This window comes from Protomyctophum bolini (genome assembly GCF_963924005.1).
Source record: "Protomyctophum bolini genome assembly, chromosome: 15".
Taxonomy (NCBI): Eukaryota; Metazoa; Chordata; class Actinopteri; order Myctophiformes; family Myctophidae; genus Protomyctophum; species Protomyctophum bolini.
In genome coordinates this window covers 10,349,769-10,375,434 of record NC_137876.1, presented here as the reverse complement: position 1 = coordinate 10,375,434, position 25,666 = coordinate 10,349,769, and the positions used below count along the sequence as shown (strand labels likewise).

General features: G+C 44.0%; 1 protein-coding gene across 1 annotated transcript; it reads right to left on the bottom strand.

The window, feature by feature from the left end:
* Positions 1 to 659: 659 nt before the first annotated feature.
* On the bottom strand, positions 660 to 25,552 carry exoc5 (exocyst complex component 5). The gene is made up of 18 exons (XM_080783106.1): positions 25,382 to 25,552; positions 24,831 to 24,925; positions 21,246 to 21,393; positions 20,723 to 20,917; positions 19,041 to 19,105; positions 18,854 to 18,882; positions 18,657 to 18,766; positions 17,709 to 17,753; positions 17,460 to 17,600; positions 17,289 to 17,371; positions 16,684 to 16,893; positions 14,692 to 14,839; positions 14,157 to 14,265; positions 13,100 to 13,220; positions 12,909 to 12,995; positions 12,166 to 12,271; positions 5,789 to 6,004; positions 660 to 1,816 (listed from the first exon to the last, which is right to left on the bottom strand). Exons 1-18 carry the CDS (start codon positions 25,406 to 25,408, stop codon positions 1,628 to 1,630), a joined length of 2,124 nt encoding a protein of 707 aa, XP_080639232.1. The 5' UTR covers positions 25,409 to 25,552; the 3' UTR covers positions 660 to 1,627.
* Positions 25,553 to 25,666: the final 114 nt, after the last annotated feature.

The following is a 25,666-nucleotide window of genomic DNA, read 5'->3' as shown; positions in this document are numbered from 1 at the left end:
CTCCCCCTCTTCCATCTGCCTGGGCTGGGAGTCCCTGGGGCCAGACTGTGCCTCTGCCTTCGTCTCAACACCAGTTATCGTCCCTGGCCGGGCCTCGCTTCCCCAGCCCCTTCCTGTGGTGCACACATTAATCACGGCAAAAACAAATAGTTTTCAAATGTTTGGAAAAGAACCAGTGTTTGCATCAGGGCCTAACAAAATATTTTTTACAAGCTATCCAGTTGTGATTAGGGCTGGTAGAATTGAATTTATGTGGCATTGATAATATTAATATTAGCCTAATTAATTATGTTGTTTGACTTTGCACAGTGCTGTGTGTACCTTCTACACAACAGCAGCCAGCCGGAGCTGAAGCAGAGCTCTCAGCCGTCTCTATCTCCCCAGCTTGCCTCAGTCCATGACTACTGCACACATTTCATCAACCAGTAGATATCTAATCCCCTCCGCTCTGTTCACTTCCTGAAGACTCACAAAGAACTTTACTCTGGTGGCAAGAATTCCCATGAATACTTGATGACTTCCATAGAAAAGGAAGTTGCACATTTGTCTCACTTTGAAAGTGACACTCGCCCAGAGAGCGGGCGGAACTTTTCAATTTCCGGATCCCGGCGGTTTGCTAAAGGGAGAGGGATACTAGGATAAAAATAAAAAAGGTACCGTGATGAATCACATCTTTTTAATGAGTCATTGATTAAGGTAAACAGCGGTACACTGGGAACAGGTTAGCATAGCACGCGGTTTCAGGCAAATGAATGGTCTCCATGCTGAGAACAGAGACGGTGACAGTGAACCTTCAATAATCCCTGTGTGAAGAACTCCAAACAAGTTTGATTCCTTAATCAGCAGGGGCCAGCATTTCAACGAGCCTTGACCCAGAAACGCCGCTGATCCAGTCAACAATGGAGGACATGGGAGTGCGGGCACCGCTGGATGAGCAGGTGTTGATCTGTGCAATTACAGTGACAGATATTCACTGACCCATCACACCAGTCATCTCAGCCTAATTTGGGACCACCCAAATCTCCCAAGGGGGTTCTCAGACCTGCTTACGGCTCACATCACAGTTCTCTGTAGTGGTGACCTCTCGAACTCCGCTCTGAAGTCAGGGGTGGAGGGTTAAAGAGGTGGTCATGTGTCTTATCTCATGCTCGGCTGAGACGTCTACAGTCTGTGGCTGTCCCAAGACAACAGTCATAACCTTCCTTTTACAGCAGCGTTACAGTCTGTTCCTGTGCACAAGTGCAACCACATTTTAAGATTCATATATTTGGCACAATCAAAACAACAAGTCTGTTTCTTTGTGTTCAAGGAAATCAATGTTGCCCGTTTACTGATAGCAGGTTAAATTATAACCCACGTGGATTGGTGTTGGATTAGTATTTAAAAACAAATAAAGTTCAGTCCATAGACATTAGACATAAAAATGCACAAATCCCAGATTGAAGGAGGCTGCGGCCTTTGTCTCGTTGAATGGACAAAGCAATCCTGGAAAATTCCATATGCCTGAGAGACAATCCAACATGAAATAATGCTCTGAAGCGGGGAAATGAGCTCTGAGGTGCATTGTCTGAAAGCACGGGGGCAACAATGTGATTGGACGGAGGGCAGCGGACGGCTGAGTCGGTCATTAACTGAAGTGGCGACCCAGTCGGGCCGAGCGGTAGTCTACTCTCAGCTGGACGAAGGCATGCAAGAGGTTCCGGTCCAGGTTTGTCAGCTGCTCGCCCGAGCAGACCTGCTTCAGGTTGTCGGGGGCGACCACCAGGAGGTTGCAGAGAGCGTGGAGCGTGTCGAACAGCTGCAGCACCAGAGGCACCTGTTGGGACAAATACAAAATTAACAGCTGCAGCACCAGAGGCACCTGTTGGGACAAATACAAAATGAGCAAAACTCTTGCCACCTACTGTAAAACTTCCAATTAGGGACAACTACTAGTATCGGCCAACTATCCAGATGGGCAGCTCAATTTGGACCTATCGGCGGGCAGTTTCCAAAGCACTGATAATCTAGACCCCTATACTGAGATCAGGATATTCCTGGAAACCCAGAATATAAACGCATTCTGGCTCCAACTGTATAACGATTACTGTGTAAGAATGTTGCAGTACAGTACAGTATAGTTCAAATTGTGCTCATTATCAGCACACTCTGGGCTGTATTTTGCGTGTCTTAAGTACCAGGTCTTATTCCCCAACTTGAGTAAACTAAAGACCTGGAGGCGTGATCAATGCCATTTGGCTATTCTGAGTGGCCAAAGAGCATTGATCACGCCTCCAGTTCTTTAGTTTACTTAAGTTAGGGAATAAGACCTGGTACTTAAGACACGCAAAATACAGACCTCTGTATCAATGATTATTTTGTTTCTTTTTGTCAGGTGAAACCTAGCCTCGGAAACCCAGACGTTTTTATTTCCAGGGAGGAAAAAAAAGTCTGGGTCCGAGTCCACTTCAATTCAGCATAGAGTAGCGTAAACGTCGATCACTCTCTGCTGATTTCTGATCGCCTGCACCTTTGTTAAATTGACGCACACCCGTACTACTCTCTCGCTCTCTGTCACTCTAATTAATTAGTCTCATGTCCAGCAGCTGCGCACATTTTCTGCCGGAGCTGCCTATGCCATAGAAAGCATCAGTGAGTTCCAGGCTAGGTGAAACCTATCAATGAGTATTTTGTTTATTTTTGTCAGGTGATACCTGACATACAACAGGCCCATTTGTATTAGCGACCTAGTCATTGATTGACTGCCCCCTAAGCCAATGGTATACTCTGAAACGCTGCCAAAGCCAATGGGAGTCTGCACCACTCATGTAGCCAATCTGCATGGACAGCAGGAAAGCCACAACAAAACACAGTGATTGAACCACAAACAGTCGCAAACGAATGCAACGGCCGCAAGGTTGTGACACAAAAACACGTTACAAAAATAATAATATGTTGGGGGAGGGGACAGATGCACAACAGAGAGCGCTTGTTTCACCAAATGACTATGTCATCATTTATTGTTTAGCAATGATTACTATGAGAATATAGACTAGAGATTCAACCTTTTCAAAAAACTAAAGTGATCTTTATTTTGGTAAAAACAAGTTTGTTGTTAAAGTTCTATATTGTGATAGTAATTATTGCACTTGGAATGGGAAATAGAGCGGGATAAATGGAATAAGCACGGTTTTCATTTACTTTGTAATGCTACCGATGTGCATGGGTAATGCTACCCATGCACATGCAGCATGAAAAGCCTGCATGTGAAAGTGAGTGTGGAACTTGTGTACCGGTACATAGTTAATCAGCTTCACCACTGAACACAATGGCTACGTTTACATGAGCAGTTAAATCCCCTTTTCATTCCGAATAGAAGTTCAATCCTGTTAAACGTTGTTATGTAAACACCTACAAAAACTTACATCCGAATGAAAACGATCGATGCGATCTAAAAACCATTCCGATGTCACTGGCCGGATTACTCCGATGTTCAATGCGATTGAAAGAAAATTTGACTCATGTATACACTGCTTCGGATGTAAATTCATTCTGGTCTTTCTGAGCATGCTCCAAGGCGCTCATATCCAAGGCGCGCACAGGAGTTTGCACATAGAGCGCGTTATTTCGTTCCTTTTTTCAGATCCGAAATCCACAAAAAAACGTGGAGCAGCAGCAGATGACGATACCCCTGATCTGTGTGTGTGTGTGTGTGTGTGTGTGTTCAACGGTGTCTCTCTCTCTCTCTCAAAAATAACGAGCGACCCGATACAATAATGATCATCAGTGTTGCGTGCCCTGGCCGTGCTGTAGATAATAAAGTACAAATAAAAACGAGATGATCACCTTCCCAGCGGAGAAGCGGAGCCACAGCGGCCAGCGAGTGGGGGAAAAAAAGACGGTAAACATATATGCCCGCCCCTATCCAACCAGCAGCCTCAAAGCTACTGCGGAATGAAATGATGGGATTTCAAAGTATCGTCTTTCGTCTGTAATATGTTTGTATTGTTGAGACAGTCACAATTAATGAACTGCCTATATTTTATGTGTCCAACAGATGGCGTAGTTTCACGTGAATTAACATGTATCATGTCTTTTATCACTTCTCCATATAAACACTGATTCGGAATGACCATTTCCCATGTAAACTCGCGGCAAAAAACATTACATCGGATGTATTTTATTCGGAAGTATTTATTCGGAATGATCACCCTTCATGTAAACGTAGCCAATGTGATTTGTGCAGCTTTGTTCACAATCTGCAACACTGACTGCCAGGATTCAGAGCGTTTTTCACCAAACTTTGAAAAATCATATAATATTCTGTGTCGCTCCATTCCGCAAACGGGTGTCCTTAAATGACGCTCACGGGTCCTAGAATCGAGTGGTGCACGCAGTTGTCCCATTGGGAATGCATGTTTTTCCACCGGCTCCTACAAGCTTGGGAAAGCAGTTTGGCTCATGTGATCAACGTGTCCCGGAACGCCCGAAAACCAATGGTGACCCATAGGTTAGTGAACAGCGCCATCCAGCGTCAAAAAAACTAAACTAAACAAAACTCGTGTTTGGCAGCCAATGATATTTATAGCTAAAAAGATTTACAGAGAGTAGAGGCCATCAGCCATGCCACAGGGAAACGTTTCAATTAAATATTTTTGTAATATATATACAGTATATATATATATTTAATACCAACAATGATGAATATATTAACGCTAGAAAGGCACTCCTTTGACAAGTGGGTGATGTCAAATACATTTCTCAAACATCACACATGCAGTGGTTTTGCCGTTAGAATATTGACTTTTTGAATATTGACTCGTTTTAGCAGAGATGTCATAGACTAGTTACTAGCAGAATACTCATCCACCATGGCGGATCAAATACTTTGTTTACAACTGTATTGCTCTGTATGCCCTGCTGTCGGCCACGGAGGCACCCACAGCCACAACCCGACTATCAACAACTTCCCTTCTCTCTTTTGCTCAGTTTCTATTGAAACTCGAAACTGAGCAATGGTGAGTAGTACGATGAAGTATGAATGTTGTTGTACATGAATAACTACTACTATGAAAATGATGGTGAACTGTCCACCAGAGCCCTTAGGGTAATTTAATGTTTTCTTTACCTGGGCTTTTACTGGGGCCAGGCCTTTATTTTTACTATACACACACACACACACACACACACACACACACACACACACACACACACACACACACACACAACAGCCCATGATTGACTATGTTACCCGCCAGTCTTGTAACGCAGGCTTGTACATCAAATGTACTGTATGAATTCCCTTTGGTGTGACTCGAGTGTACACAGAATACTGTTTTCCCCACCCCATGCACACATTTTTGAAATGTTTAAAAGGAATAAATAAACTAATAATTTAAAAGCTATTCATTAATTAACCCATCTCCCCTCCTGAGCCACATCTACTAATCAAGGCAGAAACGAGGTACAGATCACAACTCTCCCCTGGACGTACCATGTTGTAGTATCTTTTTTTGTTTTGTCATCCACCGCTAAATGGCAGTAGCAATAGTTCAGCACAGGCCACCATAAATTTGTTCTATTTGTTTAGAACGAGAGTTATAAGATTTGTCTTAAGTCATGATTATAACTTTATCAATTTAAGCCCCTTTAAAAAGTTAAACGATTTTGGCCTGGAGGGACTTTGTGTGAAAAATCTGTCAAATCAGTACTTGACCTTCAATGAGTTAAAGGACTTGGAAATGGTTTGACGTGTGTTCCTTATGTCTTGTACATCCATAGAAGTGGCCATGCCCCCCCACCCCCGCACCTTGTAGTCCTTGGCGCATCGTCGGTATTCGGCCACGTCGCAGATGGCCAGCATGCCTCCCATGGAGCTGTAGCTGTATTGCTGTAGGTGCTCGTGAATTAGCCTGTGGAAGCGCACGCCCAGCTCCGTCAACACCGTGTCCACGTTCTTCCCGTCCATGGACTTCCGCACACGCTCCACCTGTCGGCTGACGTACAGACACACCTTGGAGCAGGCCTGCAGAGGAGCACAGGTCACGTAACATAATCATCATATGGTAATAAACAACAATGAAGTTGCTTTAAACACTTCCAACACAGCGTCACTATTTTGGGCAGATCATACATAGGCAGATAGATTAGCAAAGATATTCGAATACACACAAAAGATTCTCTCTCTCACACTCACACTCACACACACACTGTATGGGTACTGGATATGTGAGGGAGTATGGGTGGGAATATAAACTTTAAGTCGTTTGGCTGTGCTTAAGCCCACTGGCATATTTTAACTCATGAGAATGTTCATCTATTATGACTGACAAGCCTCAATCACTGCAGAGATGTGCCAAATACAGGAAAGGTGGGCACTAGGGAAATCTGGGAACCATCTTTTTGGGAAGACTGGGCACTAGTAGGGAAGAGTTGGCACCAGGGAAAAGTTGGCACCAGGGAAACTGGGCATTAGGAAGAGTGGGCACTCTCACTGCCTGTAAGACTGCATTTCAGTGCGGTCACACGCTCAGTAGTCTGCTGTAGTTTCACCACAATCCTACATACAGTATAGTTAAGGACACCTCTGTCTGTCTGTCTGTCAGTCACACGTAAAGTCTGTCCCGCATGCTTCTCCTCAGCAGGTTGACCAATTGATCATGGGCATTGACCATTAGCATATGCACAAAATGACAACGCCCGTTTTTTCACTTTCCCGTGTAAGCCGTTTATTAGCATTTTGTGTCGACACCGGAGATTGGCAGATCGGCCTATGGGATCTGTGGTCATGGTTGCAGCCCTCTGTCGTCATGGTTAGAACACATACACAAAGAAACTTATAAAAGACTTCCGTTTAGGGCATTTAAAAACGCAGTGTGTACACACAGTGTTTTATGAGCAGGAGGGCACTTTGGATATAATCTACATAGCGCACACACACACACATTGACACATGCACTGTTCGAATCCACATTGTCCCAGCTAACATTTCCCCGCTAGCTACCGCCTCCCGCTGTCGCCTTCACAGCGTAGCACGCCCGGGCTGGCTTGGACTTCCCCCCGCTGTCCCCGCGTCAAACGATCGCGCTCAGTTACTTTTTAATGCCTCGTGAATTTACAGCGATTTACAGTCCCTCCTCACGCTGACGTAAGGCTTGCCTCCCCCGCCCGTCTCTCTCTCTCTCTCTCAGACAAGGATGTGCATTATATGTATAAAATACATATTTTTTTAACTATTGAATATAATTAAGTGGATTCTTCTTCTACTTCTTCTTCTTGCGGTTATATTTATTATTATTATTATTGTTGTTGTTATTAATAATAATAATAATATGTACCTGCAGACTAGTAATTGTAACTTTAGTTCAGGCTAGCCTCCCTAGCCTGGAGCCGAGGCTTTACCCGGCATGCATTGCAGTGTTGTTGTTTTTGTTGACTGTTGAATCGACGTACGGTGGAGGCAGAAGACAAGACTCTCCGTCCAACAAATGCTTATATTAGTTCTTACACAGTTTTTCTCCGGAGAAATTCAGTTGAAAGGTCAGTGTATTTTTATATCCGATATCTACCGTGTGTAGTGTAATTGCACGTGTTAGAATCGTTTCTATCTTTATCTGTGTATGTTTCCCTCTAGCTAGCTAGCCTAGCTACCTGGGCAATCTATTGTTTGGACGAGGGGATAGGGTTAGCATTAGCAAACGTATAACTCATGCTATTTTAACAGGCTTGTAACTTCTTATTGTGTTGATAAGTCCTTAAACACAATTATTCGAATTAGATAAGATTTGATACGTTGCTTGTGTAGACTACATAAACAGCATTTAGCTGTAAATCACATTTTTTGTCATTCTTTGTTTCAGAACTTCTCCTATGGTACCACATCAATACAGCATGGGGTCTGTGTGTATGTGGGGTCTGCAAGGCTAAATCTTCGTCAAATGTCTGTCTTGCAAATGTAAAAAATATCACATAGTAGGCTAATGTTTAAAACAGACTTTTTTTGTTATTCTATTATAGGTGCAGATGCAGTGACCAAAATGAGCATTGCCATGCAGGTACGTTCTGAGCCATTTCTTTTACTCTTCTCTCTGTTGTCTCCTCTAAAGGGAGGGATGTGTTGTGTGATTATTTTAGCCCAATTCATCCCCGCTCAAAAGGCTTTTGCTAGGCCACAATTGCAAATAAAGATTTGTCTAATTACAACACATTTTGATTTAATTTTTGTCATTTTAGTCATTTTGTTGTTTTATTCTAAGCCTGATTTTTACACTTGGTTGCATGCTGAATATAGCTGGTCTACAAGCTCGCAGCACATTGTGTGCTTGTATATCTTCTGTTTTCATCAAATTGATTTTATGTACATACAATGTTTACCATTTTGTTGTTACTGTGATTTCAGACACAGGACTTGGATCTGTTGGGCGTACAAACGGTAAGAACATTTCTACCACTGAATTAAGGTTGCATGCTACAAGCTCTCTTGCCTCAAGTTTGCTGTTACATTTGAAAGAAATTTGACTTGAATTTGATTTCATTTTACAGACAAGGTGACATGCTGTACAGAGCTGAGACATCGTTCTTTAATTTAAGGTAATTGTTCATTTTACCAAGGACAGAAAATTGGCACCCAACAATGTGTAACTGTGTACCATTGTTACCATCATAACATTTTAAATGACTGAGGTGTATTATGATGAGTACTGTGGCACTCTGTGCCACACTATGAGCTTGTAGATCTGCTATTTTTCAACAGATAACAGCTTTTAAAATAATGTTTAAAACCTATGAGGCGACACAGATGCGTCCTCAGGTCTAAATGGGTTAAGGCAGTGGTTCTCACAGCCATCAAAACGTTATCCCACATTTCACAGCAGTGATGGTAGGTAGGCCTATGATTAAGGTGAAAATAATTTATTTAATTAATTCTGTGATTTCAGACGAACTTTCGCTGGAGGAAGACCTATCGACTTCAAATGCAACCTCTGCTGGAAAGGCTACCACCAGTCGGGTTTCCCTGACCCTCTACTATACGCAACATCCAGACCTCAAGGAACGCACCCAGCTTCCGTGCTCGGACATACAGACACGGGGACATACACACATTGCTACGCTCAGAAACTCCTGACTCCACTCAGAAGAGAATTGGTGTTTTAAAGACTTAAGCACTTAAACTTGAGAACTGATATGTCTTCTAAATCCTCACAGATTTTAGTTAAAACGTTTGCTGCAAAAGAATATATATTTACAGATTTGTGCCACATTTTCACGATGTTTCAAAATTAGCAAATCTACAAGCTCGTTTTCAACAGCTTACAGCTTTTTAAATAATGGTTAAAGTGGCTAAAACCAGGGGATCTTGGACTTCAGTGACAGGGACCTGGGGTCTGAGAGCCGGAGACGTTGGACAGGGTGCATTCTGGAACTTCTGCTGGCGGCCACCACCAGTCAGGCTTCATAAAGGAAGGAAACGGACAGGCACGGCAGGCAGCTCATCAAACGGTGGTCCGTGGCTCAAATGCTGAATAACTTTGGCATGAAAAGGGTTCAAACCCACCGCTATAGGGGTTTCCAAATGGACTCTTGAATGTATGCTGCACTATTTCTTGCTCAAAAGGTGAATCTCGATTGTGTGTTCTGTTTATTGCTGTGTAACTGTTATTGCAACATTACTGGGCCTACATAACTAACTCCACACAGAATAGACTTGGTGTTTTATAGAAATTAAACTTGAGAACTGATTCCACAAAATGTCTTCTAAATCCTTGCAGTTTTTAGTTAAAACGTTCACTGTGTTTGGGCCACATTTTCACGATTTTTCAAAAATAGCAAATCTACAAGCTCGTGAGCCAACAATGATGGTTAAAGTGTTTGAATGGTATGACTGTTTTCTTGTATTCTAAACTTGGTTGTTTACATATTTTTTCTATGTGCCTAAATTATTTCATTGTAACCTTTTTTTTTCCTAATAAAGAAACAAAATTAAGTATACATTTGCTGCTTTATTATGTTTCTATAAATATGTGGGAGGGAGGTGAGCATGGGGGAGGAGGGGTGCGGGTCGCAATATATATGGGGGGGGGGGGGGGGGTGGTGTCATAAGACAGCTCCACGCTGTCCTGCTGCTGCCTTCGGTAGCTGACGTTCGAGGCGCGGCAGAGTAGCGGGGCGCCGGCTACACGCGCGTCGGCGCGCACGGCACACGCTGATCAAGAACGACGCGGCCACATCGTGCGACGCGCCCGGCGGAGGACACGATCGGCGGCGCGCGGCGACCGCCTCCCGCAAGCGGCGCGCCATGACTTGCTAGCTGGGGTGTTAACTCTTTAGCGTTAGCGTGTAGAAGATTGGTTGCTCAATGATGCAACGGACCAGAGCATCACTGAGCGCTGTTGAGCCGACATTCCACAGCTTTATTGTGCTATCTCTCTGCGGTTCACATCAACGAGGCGAGCCGGCACCGGAGAAAACGTCTCTCTCTGTGAATGATGAGCTGCACCGTGTGTATTTTATATGTGTGTTGTAACTGTCGGCGATAGGCAGAGATCGAGTCATAGAAACACATGCCTGTTTTATTTTGTCAAACGACTTTTGAAACTGGACATATTCAGAAGCAATGTGTGACCTATTGAGAAATGTATATTATCACCACAGGAAAAAAACCTGATTGATCAGCACATTAGAACAGATGCAAAATAATTCTGTTCATGTAGCCTACTGTACATGCTCACCTAGCCCACATTTCCCTAGTGGCCACTTTTCCAGGTGCCCACTCTTCTAGGTGCCCACATCTCCCTAGAGCCCACTCTTCTAGGTGCCCAGATCTCCCTAGAGCCCACTCTTCTAGGTGCCCACATCTCCCTAGAGCCCACTCTTCTAGGTGCCCACATCTCCCTAGAGCCCACTCTTCTAGGTGCCCACAACTCCCTAGAGCCCACTCTTCTAGGTGCCCACATCTCCCTAGAGCCCACTCTTCTAGGTGCCCACATCTCCCTAGAGCCCACTCTTCTAGGTGCCCACATCTCCCTAGAGCCCACTCTTCTAGGTGCCCACATCTCCCTAGAGCCCACTCTTCTAGGTGCCCACATCTCCCTAGAGCCCACTCTTCTAGGTGCCCACAACTCCCTAGAGCCCACTCTTCTAGGTGCCCACATCTCCCTAGAGCCCACTCTTCTAGGTGCCCACATCTCCCTAGAGCCCACTCTTCTAGGTGCCCACAACTCCCTAGAGCCCACTCTTCTAGGTGCCCACATCTCCCTAGAGCCCACTCTTCTAGGTGCCCACAACTCCCTAGAGCCCACTCTTCTAGGTGCCCACATCTCCCTAGAGCCCACTCTTCTAGGTGCCCACATCTCCCTAGAGCCCACTCTTCTAGGTGCCCACATCTCCCTAGAGCCCACTCTTCTAGGTGCCCACAACTCCCTAGAGCCCACTCTTCTAGGTGCCCACATCTCCCTAGAGCCCACTCTTCTAGGTGCCCACAACTCCCTAGAGCCCACTCTTCTAGGTGCCCACAACTCCCTAGAGCCCACTCTTCTAGGTGCCCACATCTCCCTAGAGCCCACTCTTCTAGGTGCCCACATCTCCCTAGAGCCCACTCTTCTAGGTGCCCACAACTCCCTAGAGCCCACTCTTCTAGGCGCCCACATCTCCCTAGAGCCCACTCTTCTAGGTGCCCACATCTCCCTAGAGCCCACTCTTCTAGGTGCCCACAACTCCCTAGAGCCCACTCTTCTAGGTGCCCACAACTCCCTAGAGCCCACTCTTCTAGGTGCCCACATCTCCCTAGAGCCCACTCTTCTAGGTGCCCACAACTCCCTAGAGCCCACTCTTCTAGGTGCCCACAACTCCCTAGAGCCCACTCTTCTAGGTGCCCACATCTCCCTAGAGCCCACTCTTCTAGGTGCCCACATCTCCCTAGAGCCCACTCTTCTAGGTGTCCAGATCTCCCTAGAGCCCACTCTTCTAGGTGCCCACATCTCCCTAGAGCCCACTCTTCTAGGTGTCCAGATCTCCCTAGAGCCCACTCTTCTAGGTGCCCACATCTCCCTAGAGCCCACTCTTCTAGGTGCCCAGATCTCCCTAGAGCCCACTCTTCCAAGGTGCCCAGTATGTTGTGATGCCCACCTTGCTTTCTCATTTGTTTAGTTTTGCATGTGAGCCAAGTCAAAAGGAGAAGCTATGGCTTACTGCAGTGTACTGGATCATGACGTTGTTCTCATCCTCTGGCCTGAAGTCGGTCTTCTTCTGCTCCGTCAGGATGTACTTCATCTGGCCCACCATGCAGTTAATTGTTCTGGATGGATGTATAGAGAATATGAATTAACTGGTGTAGTGGGCGCATTAACCCATTTTGGGCGGTAACACCTTTTGGTGTTAGCATTATCTTGTGCTTTAGCCATTGAAAAATAGCAGTGGCACGCTACGAGCTTGTAGGTCTGCAATTTTTGAAAAATCCAATAACGACTGACTTTTTCAGAAAACTGTCATTTTCAAACAGACATTTTTAGAATCTGATCTAAGGTCAAAATGGGTTAATTTTTGTCTACATATAAATGCTAAAAAGGGACACATTTGCAGATGTATGATATTCTCTCACATCAAGTACCGTTTCTGGTATGACGACATTTAATATATAAAAGAGCCATAAAAGGTATATATATATATATATATAAAAACATCACTGCAGCTTCCTATTTTTGATAACTTTGATAACTGGAAGCTCTTTAAACAATTCCTCCCATGGAGGAATTTATAAAACGGAAGCCCGACATCAGTACAAGTGCTATCACCAGAGGGGAATGTGAGGTGCAGTCCAGACACACTTTGCGCAAAATTCCTTTGATTGTTTTCTGTATGGGCAGTCGGACTACGGATGGAAATTAGCATTCTTGCTAAATCCGTTATATTTACTATATAGTTGGAAAACTGACCTGTCAATGCCTGTATCCAGTTTGACTTCCATTTGTTCGATCACTTCTTTCTTCTTGTGCAGACACTCTGCCAACTTTGGCGAGGAGCTGTGGACAAAAATGTCAGAGGTTCCTACTTTTGACTGCAAAAAACAAATCTAGGTGAGGAGCTAACAGCTTTCAGCAGGAAGCACTGATTTGAATGATCTGACCTTATGAGAGGCATAAGGTGGTCGTTGAACTGCTTGTCGAACAGGTGGAAGATCGTGTTGGCCTGCTGGACCACATCCAGAAAGTACAGGTTGGCGTTCTTGGCATCCGCTGAGGGGATAGCTGTAGTTCAAAGCAAGAGGAACAGGATGAATGATTAGCGTACACAAAAAGGTGGATTAACAGTGGGAATTAGCTTCTGGGTTCAAGGTTTGATCCCCGCTACTGGCATCATGTCGAAGTGTCCACGAGCAAGACATAACTTCTCTGTCAAGCAGTGCCTTGCATGGCTGCCTCCACTGTACATTGACTCCATGAATACATTGTAACGTGCTTTGGAAAATGGTGCTATATAACAGTGGTTGACACTAAGGGCCGATTCATACTCCTGTTTCGGCGCTGTAGTGCCGAAATGATTTCGGCTCGTCAGAAAATTTCAGTAGCACCGAAGAGCCGACTTTAGGACGGTACCCGCCCCCCCGAACCTCAAATGACGTCAAATTGTAGGCTCTACAGCGCCGAACCGACTTTTATTCGGCTCTAAAATAGGAGTATGAATCGACCCTAAGGTCTCAGAGGCACTTGCCCGTCGGGCAAGTACAGGTCATGTTCTACTTGCCCGAAAAGTAAATTGTACATTATAAAATTGTAGGTAGAATTTGAATATCTGTTCAACTGTGTGATAAAAAATGTCACATGAATATGACTATTTTATATTTGTGTTTAGACAGATATCTCATGTTGTGTTTATAGATTGCTGCGTACCCTCTCAAACGAGCACTTGCCTCGTCGGGCAACCTGAAAGCAGACTCCACCTGCCCAAACGTATTATTTACCTGCCAGGGGCAGGTGGGCAAGCCTTAGTGTCAACGCCTGTATAAATGCTGTCAGATTTCTCAATAAAGAAAGTATTTTTGTACCTGTGGGCTCCATCTATCATCTGCTGTATAAATCATCTGCTAATTATTAGTGAACTTTGTTCAATACCAATCAACAACGACTTGCTGAGACATTCTTCGATGATGGCTGTGCTCCAGGGAGGAGTTGAGATAGACATACCCGAGAGACCAATCTCCAGGGCGTAGTCGATGTGATCCATACACAGGTGCTCTACCAGTAGCAGGAAGATGGAGAAGGCATTCTTGGGCAAGTCTGCAGGATCTGACAACTGGATCACAGCAAAAAGAAAAGAGAATGGCGATGCAATTTGCACTCAGCTGTGCACTCGGCAAAGACAGGATTTTCCCTTGCATACTGTATGTTGACTTGACATAAATGCACGAAAAGAGAGCAACACATGCACATCCCCAATCCAATGCTGAGCGATGAGCAGTATGAACACCACTGAGGGCTCCATTGCGACAGATATTTTTATATATATTTTGGGGGGCTGTTTGCCTTTTATTGATACATATAGATACAGTAGCTTGACAGGAAACAGGGAGAGAAAATTATCTGTGACGTTTCGAGCACAAGGCTCTTCTTCAGACTGAGTCTGTAGTAGCCCTGTGCTCGTGTACGAGCATTTTAAATGTGTCCGTTTTATTTCCTTTGACAAAAATACAGAATACTCCCATGAACAGGGGATTTTCACCTTGTTGCATCTTTCAAAGGCATGTCGTGTCTCCTGCAGAAGGTTAACCACCACCTCTTGGGACAGGAAGGTCTCTCCATGGGTGTCAATGCTCGGGCCCAGGGGCAAGTTGGTGCGCTGTCTTATTCGCTCCTTCAGCTCCTGGATACTGCGGGAGGGGACATCGAGAAAAGGAGGGATTAGACTCGCTACAGACTTTAAACTTTAGTCTTCACTTGGACCTTTATCCAACAATGTCAGATGTGTAGCCGAAAACCTTGGTTTTATTCAATCCCAACCTAAACTTTGAGAGCCACATTAACGGACTCATTCACACATATTATTTATAATCTCAGGAATATAGGATCAGATCAACTTTGAGTTTTAGACACCAAAATAATCATACAAGCTTCTATTTCTTCAAGCCTCAACTATCGCAATAGTGTTTGTTTTAACATGTCTTAAAAACGCATAATAAGCTCCAAATTGTACAGAATACACTGGGGGTATATTAGCATTCGCCAAGCATATTGTTCTGTGCTCAGATCGTTTATATGACCGACTGTCCAGGGAAGAAGCTATTTAGCAATCTACCGACAGTGGCTTGCTAAGCCCGCAAGCGTTCCTGTCGTATTTGTCCCGGATAGAGGGTTGCTCACATTCACGGATACTCGTTTCCATATAAGGCAGGGATGCAGCCAGAAGGGCTCTCGTGGTACTTGAGTAGAAGGCCCATAGGACCTTCTTAGAGCCCACACCAAACTTCTTCAGTCCCCTGAGATAACAAGAGGCGCTGCTGTGCCTTCTGCACAACTTGGTTGGTGTGTGCCTCCCAGGTGAGCTTCTCGGTGAGGTGCATGCCAAGAAATTAGAAGTCGCTAACCCTCTCCACTGCTGCGCCATCGATGCAGATGGGGGTGTGCTCTCTGCCCGTCTTCCTGTCGCCACAATCAGCTCTTTGGCCTTGTTGACTTTTGAGGTCCCTATTGTTCTCTTGCCACCATTCTTTAAGATGCTCCACCTTTCTTGTGTAGGCCGTCTTATCATCAACCGCAATCAGGCCTATCGCTGTCAGTGAACTTGACGCACAAAGTTAGAGCTATGCGTGGCCAGGCAGTCGGGGGTGTATAGAGGTGTTGGAGCCCATCCTTACCGCGTGGCGTCGTTCTGAAAGGTAGTCCAGGATCCAGCAGCACAGGCTGGGGTCGAATACTTGGTGTCCAGTCTGGAGGGGATTTAACTCTGAGCTGTAATCTATAAACAGCATCATTCTCACATAGGAGTTCCTTTTCTTCAGGTGGGAGAGGGCAGTGTGTAATATTGTGGCTATGGCGTTGTCTGACGTCTGTGGATCCATTTGGTTTGTAGGAATATTGGTGGGGTCACTTAACTAAAACCAGGACACGTGAACGCATTACTTCTATTTTAACGCTACACTGGCTTTTAAGATTTGACTGATTGTTTTAAGATGTTTGACTACATGTGATTACATTTGAGTCCTAACTGGAACCTGCTGGTTGTTCCTGAATGGAGGCTGAAGACAAGTGACCGTGACTTTGCGGTCAGGGCTCCACAGCTCCGGAATGACAAGGCTGAGGAGCTCAGGCTTGCAACTCACCATTTTCTTTTAAATCCCTTCTTAAAACTTTTATCTAAAAGGCCTTTCCATAATTTAACATTTTGCAATATTGTTTGATTCCCTTAATGCCGTTATTTCTCACTGTACGTTACACCCAAATCAAGTTTTTATTCTGTGACTTTTATCTTCAGTTTTATGTAAAGCACTTAATAAAAGTGTGCGTAATAAAGTGCTTAATAAATAAATACATCATAATAATGAATAGATTACAAAACAGAGCAGATTCAGGAGGTTTGGTGAGCCAAGTGTTGGCGGGTTCTCACCCTACTTATGTGGGAAACATAAGTAGTACTGAAGTTAACATAAAAGGACCATTGTCAGTGCATTTTGGGTTTCACACTCCAACAGCATTGAGAGTGAAACCTAAATCCCACCTGCCGCCGCCAATGGGGCGCTTCTGGTGGTTCTTTGAGTCGTAGAAGCGTTGCAGGATCAAGGCACTGCGAGTGCGAAGGTAGTCTCTCTCCATGTCGATGTAGCTCTCGAGGTAGGAGGAGAAGATGCTCTTGATGAGTTTGGACAGGAAGGTGTGCTTGTCTGAGCCCAGGTTGAACTCGGTCAGCTTGTGTGTCAACGCTGTGGTCCTGGAGGGCACAAACATTGGCATGAAGTCACTTTTTACTGTGGATAAATATATGTCATTGTTTGTCGAGTGACATGTCAAGCAGAAATTTGCCAGAAAAGAGTGTACCGTTGCCTTGTTACACTATTTGTTCTTTGTTTTTCCCCCTTAGTAATTGACTGTGTGCCCCTGCCCCCAAATAAAACGTTTTACTGTTCGCTGTGAATTTGTGTCAAGCAGACAAAGTTTTGTTTTTAATTGAAAAGAACCTTTTTAACCGCTTTCAACCTGGCATCGCAATTTTGGGAATGTCATTATAGACGTTGTTATGAGCTTGTAGATTGGAAACTTTCACTATTGTCCGTATGACGACGAATAAGGATTCAATTAATTTAAAAAAAAAAAGACATGAATTACTTTGTGTAAAGGTCATAAAGGTGCTTGAGGTATTGTTCCACGTCAGAGTGTCGGGTCTCGTCCAGTTTTTCTCTCACGTGGGCCTGTAAACACAAAAGCTATCAGTCTAACAGAACGACACAGTTATGGTGGGATCTAGCCAATACACAATGACAATGGCAAATAGTACACCTGTAGTTTGTTCTCAAAGATGCTTTGGATGAGTTTGGCCATAACGGCTTCTGGGCTGCTGAAGACCTCCCCCACTTGCTTGTTGACTCTCTGGCAGAGGACTGCAGTGTCTTCAAACACATCGTTCCTCATGTATGCCCCCTGGGAAGAGAAACAGAGGGGCTAACTCGTGGCCTGTGCACAATACTGGCTATAATAAGAGATAATTGGGATATTATTTGAGAGTATGGGGAACACTGTACCACTCACTTCCTGACACTGTTTGATGTAGACGTCCACACAGTGTGCATAACCCTGTTACAGAAAGAGATGCGTTACCTCTCCATCAATGCAACATTGACACTGCACTTCCATATTAGCAATAACCACATAAACGTTTTTAACCCATTTAGACATGAAAAACGTATTTATTCAAAAATAGAAATACAAAACAATTGATGCTACTATATACTGTACATTGATCATGCTACTATATACAATCCCAAAAGGGGTTCCCAGATTGAAACTAAAGGTATAGAGCACCAAAGTCCTGACGTCACTCGCTCATCCCCTGGTTCATGGAAGTTTTCTCTATGGAGAATAACATGGAGATAAATCGTCTCATATAAGAATTGTGGTCCAAAAATAAACAAACTGTCTCAGCAAAATTGTCAGGGATGTGTCTCTATATCGTTTATGATTGTCAGTCAATCATATTTCATGTAGTCTGTTTCTAGCGAAAATGTAACTAATTCAGCAGCAGTAACAATAGCGTTCTCTCTCAGTCAGTTGATTCTTCATATCCATATGAGTGAAAGAGCCAGGATGATTAGTTTATTTTTCAAACAGTTCTTATATGAGGTGATCTAAAATGTGGATTACAATGCAAATAAAAAGTACATGAACCAGTGGATTTAGCGCCCTCTACCGATACTTCGGTGCTGTATAGAGATTCCCTGTCTAAATGGGTTAAACAGTGAAACTAGCCTCACAAATGCTATATTGTTTAATAATTTCTAGTTTTACGGCCAGGTGTATTTACGATTCATCTTTATGTGGAAACAAAAACACAGGCCGTTTTAAAATGTTTGTTAACAACTTTTACCTATAATGACATGCTCAAAATAGGGATGCTAGGGTGAAAGTGGTTCATAATGTAATGCTGAAGAGAACAAAAGGATGGAGTAATGTAATGATTACAGAATGTCTCTGGATCACCTTGAAATGTAACAGAACCGCTGCAACCTCCCGCATACGTCCAATCTCACCCCTGCGCTGGGCGGCAGTGAACTCCTGGATCAATTGACGCTCCAGGTCATGGTACTTACCTGGAAAAACACACACACAAAATGTTTTATTTATTTCATTTCTTGTGCCCTGGATAATTTAATGACTATAGCTGAAATACAACTCACTTGCAATCTTTGCCTTGACATCTGCAAATCTGTAAAATGAGAATGATTCAGTCAATTGCATCTTTGAGCCTACAGTACAAATGTATGCATTTTTCAGTAACTTTTACAATGTATTATTCTAACACCAAAGCATCATTGATCCATATTTGGCCTAAAGCTGCCTCTAGGTCTAGGACACCTGACTCACCTGTCGAATGGCAGTTCTTGGGCAATGAGATGCAGCTTCTGAATGATATCAGCCGCCTCCTTAATCTGATGAGGAGCGAGGTGAACAAAGGAGAGAGAGAGAGAGAGAGAGAGAGAGAGAGAGAGAGAGAGAGAGAGACCATGAGTGGACACTGAGAGGTGGACATCCAAACTGGCAGAGCAGACAGGCCACTGGAAAACGACTCAATCATCATCTTAGAGCAGCCCTCCGCCACCTCCCCCTGTTGGCCATGGAGCTGATAACAAGCAGACGCTGCTCACCTGAGCATCGGCAGAAGCAGTGGTGGCAGCAGCAGCCCTGATTTAGCAGCACGTCCAACTCTTTATTGGCATGCTTTTTTCTGAATAGGCTGTAATCCCACAGGAGTGTAAATCGCCTTCAATAATCTGTCCGGCCAGGGATATCGGTCTAAAAAAGAGGCCCCTGTCGAGAACCCTCCCCACGCCCCCCTCCCTCCCCATGACATACATGCTGGCTGAAAAAGCTCCGGACCTACGAAAGGCCCGCCGTCCGCAACTCCTCTGTTCCCGCAGATGCCTGCCTCAGCTAACATCATTACTCTGCTCCCGTGAGGAGGATCCAGTCTTTCTGCTCGGCGAAGGTTTTCTAAGTATCTGTCCCCCAGCTAAGATTAGCTAAATCCCATGTAAGTAATGTAGCCGTCTCCCTGCAGTCAGGGTTTAGCAGCACTTGTCTCCACGCTGGCGGCCCAGCCCTCCCTTTCAGAAGGATTAGCAGAGCCATCCCCCTTCAGCTATTCACTTGCAGCTTTCCTCTTTCCCCCTCGTCTGGAGGTATGCTCAGGAAAAAGAATCTGGTCAGATATTCCTGTATGCCTCTCCGAAAGCCTAGCCCCATCTACAGCTCTCGTCTCTGGGATTGACCTCCCCCCACCCCCACTCTGCTCCAGCACCACTAATGATTCTCCTCCAAGCAGGAATTCATCTGGAGCATCCCAACCTCTCCAGAAACCAACTACAATATTCCGATGTCAATGCTTTTAGGGGTCAACAACAGTAGGGTAATTTGTCTAATATAAACTTGGTCTGCATTCAGCAGAGATGCACATTGGAGTACCTTGTCTTTAACCCATTTAGACCTGAGGACGATTCTAAAAATGTCTTCTACATCCTGACAGTTTTCTGAAAAAGCTATGTTTCTGTCAGTCGTTCTTCGATTTTTCAAAAATAGCAGACCTACAAGCTCGTAGCGCGCCACTCGGTGGCGCGCTACAAGCTTGTAGATCTGCTATTTTTCAATAGCTAAAGCATAACATGATGCTAACACCAAAAGGGGTTCCCACCCAGAATGGGTTAATGTGACGTACTGTAAATTGAGAGAAACAGGCTCACTCTGACTCTACAATTAATGCAATTAGGCTTGACATGAGCATGTTGACACCCATGCTAGTCAATCAGCCAGCTATTATCAGAAACTTTGAAAGCAACTGACAGTTTATTAATCCAAATTAGCCGAGGGATCAAACTAAAGGGATGAACTTGGCAAATTAATGTAAATCATTTCCATTATAATCCTGTTCACGTGCGTTTCACCTACAGTAACAATCACAGCGGGGCCTCCACAACAAAACAAACAAGGCGGCACCCCTGGCGGTGGATGGATGGTAGGACAGTTAGGTGTGTGTAGTGCAGTGTACTAACCTTCTCGGGATTGTTGAATACGTCGCTGCGAAGCTCCCCGTCCAAGAACTCGTTGAAGTAGGTCATGAGACGCTGAGCCTCCACGGCCCTCTGTCGAGGCGTGTTCACTCCCTCCAGCTGGTCTCCCAGGTGACACACTTTGGTGGCCACATAGCTGATGTGCTCGTCCAGTTCCTGGAAATGCTGAAAGGCCACCTGAAGGGACACAGAGCCAGACTGTTTGTAAAGTAGTGTCTGTGCATAAAGATCAAGTGACAGGACGGCCAACAAAGTGAAAGCAAACATATGTGCGTGCCGGGCGTACAGTACAAGGATTTGCACGGATTGTACAGGACACGTTACAATCTGATTCAGAATCAACTTTATCGTCACATGATCACATCACAGGTGTAAAGAAGTGAGTGAAATTCATTTTTGTGCTAGCTGAGCTGATCAAAAATAAGTTTCGTTAAGAAGAGCAAGGAGAAAAATCATCTCAAGGAGGATCGAAAGATATCTACGGTACATTATCCATCCACCTCACCTGATTGCTCCTCTGTAGGTCTTGTACTTTATGTGCAAATTCCTTAGCCTCACGGTGACACTGATGTTCAAGCTTCTCCACACGGCGCTGGATCTTCTCGTCCAGTTGCTTCAGCTCTTCTATGTGATTCTCAAACTCCTCCAGCAGCCTGTCAGTGTGGAAGAAAAACATGTGTTATAGGCAAAAATCATCCAAAATTGTCGCGCGCACACACACGCGTGACAGAGACAGACACACGCGAGACACACACGCACACTTTATTTATGTCCACACAAAGGAGATGCATAAAGAACACAAATAGTAAAGGTGCAGTAGTTACACTTACAAAATCATGGCATGTGTTTTCATGGTACAATAGCCGTCAGAGATTAAAATATATTGCATCCCAAAACACAGTTTATAGTTAAGGGACGCAATAAAACAACGACCTCTGCATCCACGGGATGCACTACTGTACTACTGTTTTTTATTCTAGTTTATTTTGCTAGCTTCAGTTATAATAATCATTTCTTCATCCGTCTTCTACATGAATATAACTACATTATAACCATAAAAAATGAGATGGGAGTTAAATACATGACTTAAAGCATTGAGTTAAATATGACTCCCAACGTCGTTGAAGTGGGACTCATAATAAAATGTCCCTGGGACTCATCTAAAAGACCATCCCTGCATCCCGGGACTCATTACATTGAACATTTTAAAAATGTACATCACTGAGGCATGTCACTCAGCATCTATCTATGGGTATAAGTAGCAGCGTCTCCGCCATATATGACGGCTGCCGATTATAGCAGAGACACTACAATACTTTTCCAGCCTTTTTGTGGAACCCCAAGTTGTTGAAATCCCCTAACAACCAGTCTGTGGGTATGCCTGTCTGCCCCCCCACACAGCCCACACACACATTCCTCTGGGTACTCCGATTCCCCACCCCCCCCCCACACCAAAGGACATGCATGCTAGGTATACTACTGGCCGTGCCCTTGACCAAGGTTCTGGAAATTCAACTGAGTTGGTCCCTGAGCGCTGCTCACTACTCATTGGGATGGGTTAAATGCAGAGGACAAATGAAATAAAATCAGATCAAGTAAACTAAGATCCATGACAAACGTCATGTAAAACACAAAACAAATTAATGTAAATGTTAAGTCTGGAGGAGAAATTGGGGAAAAGCGGGGTTAAATCTGTCCCACTGACCCAACACTTACAGTTAATAGTTACAGAATGGTGTGTAACTGAGTGCTTTAATTCCTGGGTCCCTAGACTTAAGAAGCTCTGAAAACTAGGAGCCTCGTCAGCTGCATTTTAAGTGCCATCAGGACGGCCGAGCAAGAGTTCTAAGTCAGCACTACATTTCACGAGTGGGAAACATCCTAAAATGATGAGTATATAATCTCTTGACTAATTCCCTCTGCACTGGCTACAGATTAAGGACGTCTCTCTTCCCTTCTCGTTCCCTGGTTGGTGACTCACAGTATGGTGGCCTCCATACGTCGTCTCTGACTCTTCACTAAGGTTTAAATAGAGCTTGATAGGAGGTTGTGGCAACAGTTTTGTGGAGGAAGCAGATAAGGCTGCATGGATCGACATAATAGTTAGTTGGGGTTCTTCCAAAGGCCTACTGTGTAGTATTTGTGATTAAGAAAGTATTAAGAAAGGATGGATGGATGGATTTACCAAATGTAAACATAAGACCAAGCAACATTCTCACCAAACTCAAACTTTATTCCAACAATGTAGAATGATTCCTGTCAACTTCAAAAACCAGCAAGCTCTCTCCAAAACAGAAACAAATGTAGTATTGGTCCATAAATCAGTCACGCCTCAAAATTTTTCTCAGACTATAGTCTGACTATAGTTCTTCTGGAATTTTATTTTTCAGAATACAGTTTATAAATACTAGCTGATATTTCTCAGAATGAATAGTGAGTGCAACGCCAACTAGGATATAAAACACAATCAACTAGCCATTTTGTTATTGCTTCAATCACACAATTGCGCAAAAACAATCTCCACAGAGAGTGGGTTCCTATGGGCTGTATCAATCGACAATTTCTTTTGTGATAATTTTAACATAATATTTTTCTATTAATCAATATTTTTGTTGTTGCTCTTTTATCAATGAATCAACTATAGATCAATGAATCAAATATTGGAGTTCATGGTCCATTATGCTACTGTATTTAAGAAATTATGTCATAGTAGAGACAAAACATGGGATGCATTTTATTTCTGTGAATTGTATGTGTATACTATATTATTAAATGAACATTATAAACATTATCTTTAGATATGTATCACAACTTCACAAGTAGCCCCGTTTGGAACCTCACCCTATGCTATTAGCTCTGAGATGAAGTCCCGCGTTACCCTATCCCGGCAGAGTCCGTCGAAACGCAGTGAAGATCACCGTTTTCGCAACATCGTATAAAAAAATTAAAGGTAGTCCCAGACACCATAGATGTTTGAGGTTTCACCGGAAAGTCATTTGGGGTAAAACAAACGCTTAAATTGCTTATTTAGTCAGACAGCATGTGCCATGTTTTCCCATCGTAGCCGAATCGAGAGAAGTACTACCACCTGCCATTGGGGGGGGGGGGGTCTTCCAGGTTGAATGGGAAAACATGGCACAGGCTGACTAAATGTATTTACTGGTAGTCGATTTATAAAAAATGTAACCCCGTCGTAAAAAATTTACTTTCCAGAATTCCAGCCAAACCTCAAACATCTGTAGGTGTTTGGGACTACCATGGCTTTTTGTATATGATGTTGCGAAAAAGGTGATCTTCACTGCATTTGGACTCTACCTGTGCCGGGATAGGGTAACGCAGGACCTCATCTCGGAGCTAATACTGGAGGGTGAGGTATCACAAATAAAGAGGCAAAGAAATAATTACTAATAATCTGGGAAAAACAAAATTAATCCATAATGGACCCCCTTGTGTTGAAATGATGAGCATCTGAAAAGTTGAGTTTCTCCAGAATCCATTGAAAATAGGATGTAAATACGGATGTTAACTAAACAATGATTGTGATTTGTGACTACTCTCCCTGGGTTAGTGTCAAAGTGCCGTGCTGTTGGTCGGGGTGTGTACTGTGTGTCAGTGTGTAATGCACATTGTAAAGCACTTTGGATAAATGTGCTATCAACCCCTTTTCTGATAGTAAACAATAACATCATGATGTTTTTCAGTGGGCGCTTCATAAGTGGAGGCAGAACATATTGGTAGCCACTCAATACATCCATCCCAACTGTGCCTATCAGTTGGATTGTTTTTGCTATGCTGCCATCCACGAGACGAGAAGTCTATGAGTGGTGGGTGTAAATCAGTGGCATTCTCAAACTTTATGCATAGCCAAATGATTAGGTCAAGGACACAACTTGGAGAAGAAATGTGTACACTCCACATTTACAAACCTGTAATAAGGGTCCATTTAGTTGCTATAAATATCTCACATTTACCTGGGGACCCCCTGAAACCCACTAAAGGACCCCTGGTTTGGTGTCCCCGACTCCCCGCCCGACCCCGTTCGAGAACCACAGTCTACTGGTGTAAACATAAACAACACTGTATAGCCTACCTTTTAGGATCAAAGGCCTCTGCACCTCCTTTGGATCCTCCTCCTGGTGTTCTCCATGCCAACCTTTCAATGTACTCATCTGCATCAAAAGGCTCCTGGAGGGAGGCAAGTGCCAAGTAAACAAATGTACAAAACTGCCATGCAAAAAAACCAACAACACAACACCACACCCACATAAGCAATAAGCGACCTTTAAACCGGATTCTCGTTATGTTGCTCACTTAGGACTAAACTGTATTATTTATTACCCACATTTTTTTAGATTAAAGAACGTACGCTCATTCTAACATTAGCTAACACCACAACTCAATTAACTCATAAATATACTAGCACTGTTACGTTATTAATTGAGCTGCGTGATGCAAATTCTACGGCCGGCAATAATTTATCTGCAGGTCATTTTCTCATTCACCTCTCTCCACACTGGACAAACAACCTTGCCCAGTCTGTAGTCAGAGTGACATTATTCAATATTCCTGGCATGAAGCTAACGACAACTAGCCACCTAGCTACCCTGCTAACACAGCACTTTAGTGCACCAGTCATTTCACCTCGAACAGCTGAGCTGTAGTTGCCATGTTCAATCGTCGGCTAGCAACGCAGGGAGATGCTGTTTAGACTTGAGGGATGGTGAATCGGCAACACTGCCGACCTCCCGATAGATTTGCTGCTTTCCCTGCAGTGTTGCCCTTTGTTGACAGCATAGATCCAGCTAGTTAGCGACCCCGCTTCCTGTATGGGGAAAAGGGTGGGGATATGCTACGTTCAAATGTCTCGGGAAGTGGGAATTTGTTATGCTAATTCAACATTGGAACGGTCGTAGTCTGAATAATAAT

What these genes read in the sequence shown, in the direction of transcription:
- exoc5 (XM_080783106.1), bottom strand. Translation starts at nt 25,408, where the DNA reads ATGGCAACTACAGCTCAGCTGTTCGAG. An exon ending in CAAGAACTGCCATTCGACAG is followed by an intron (nt 18,883 to 19,040) that starts GTGAGTCAGGTG and finishes CTCATTTTACAG; the next exon opens with ATTTGCAGATGTCAAGGCAA. An exon ending in TCATGATCCAGTACACTGCA is followed by an intron (nt 6,005 to 12,165) that starts GTAAGCCATAGC and finishes GCTCCTCTGCAG; the next exon opens with GCCTGCTCCAAGGTGTGTCT.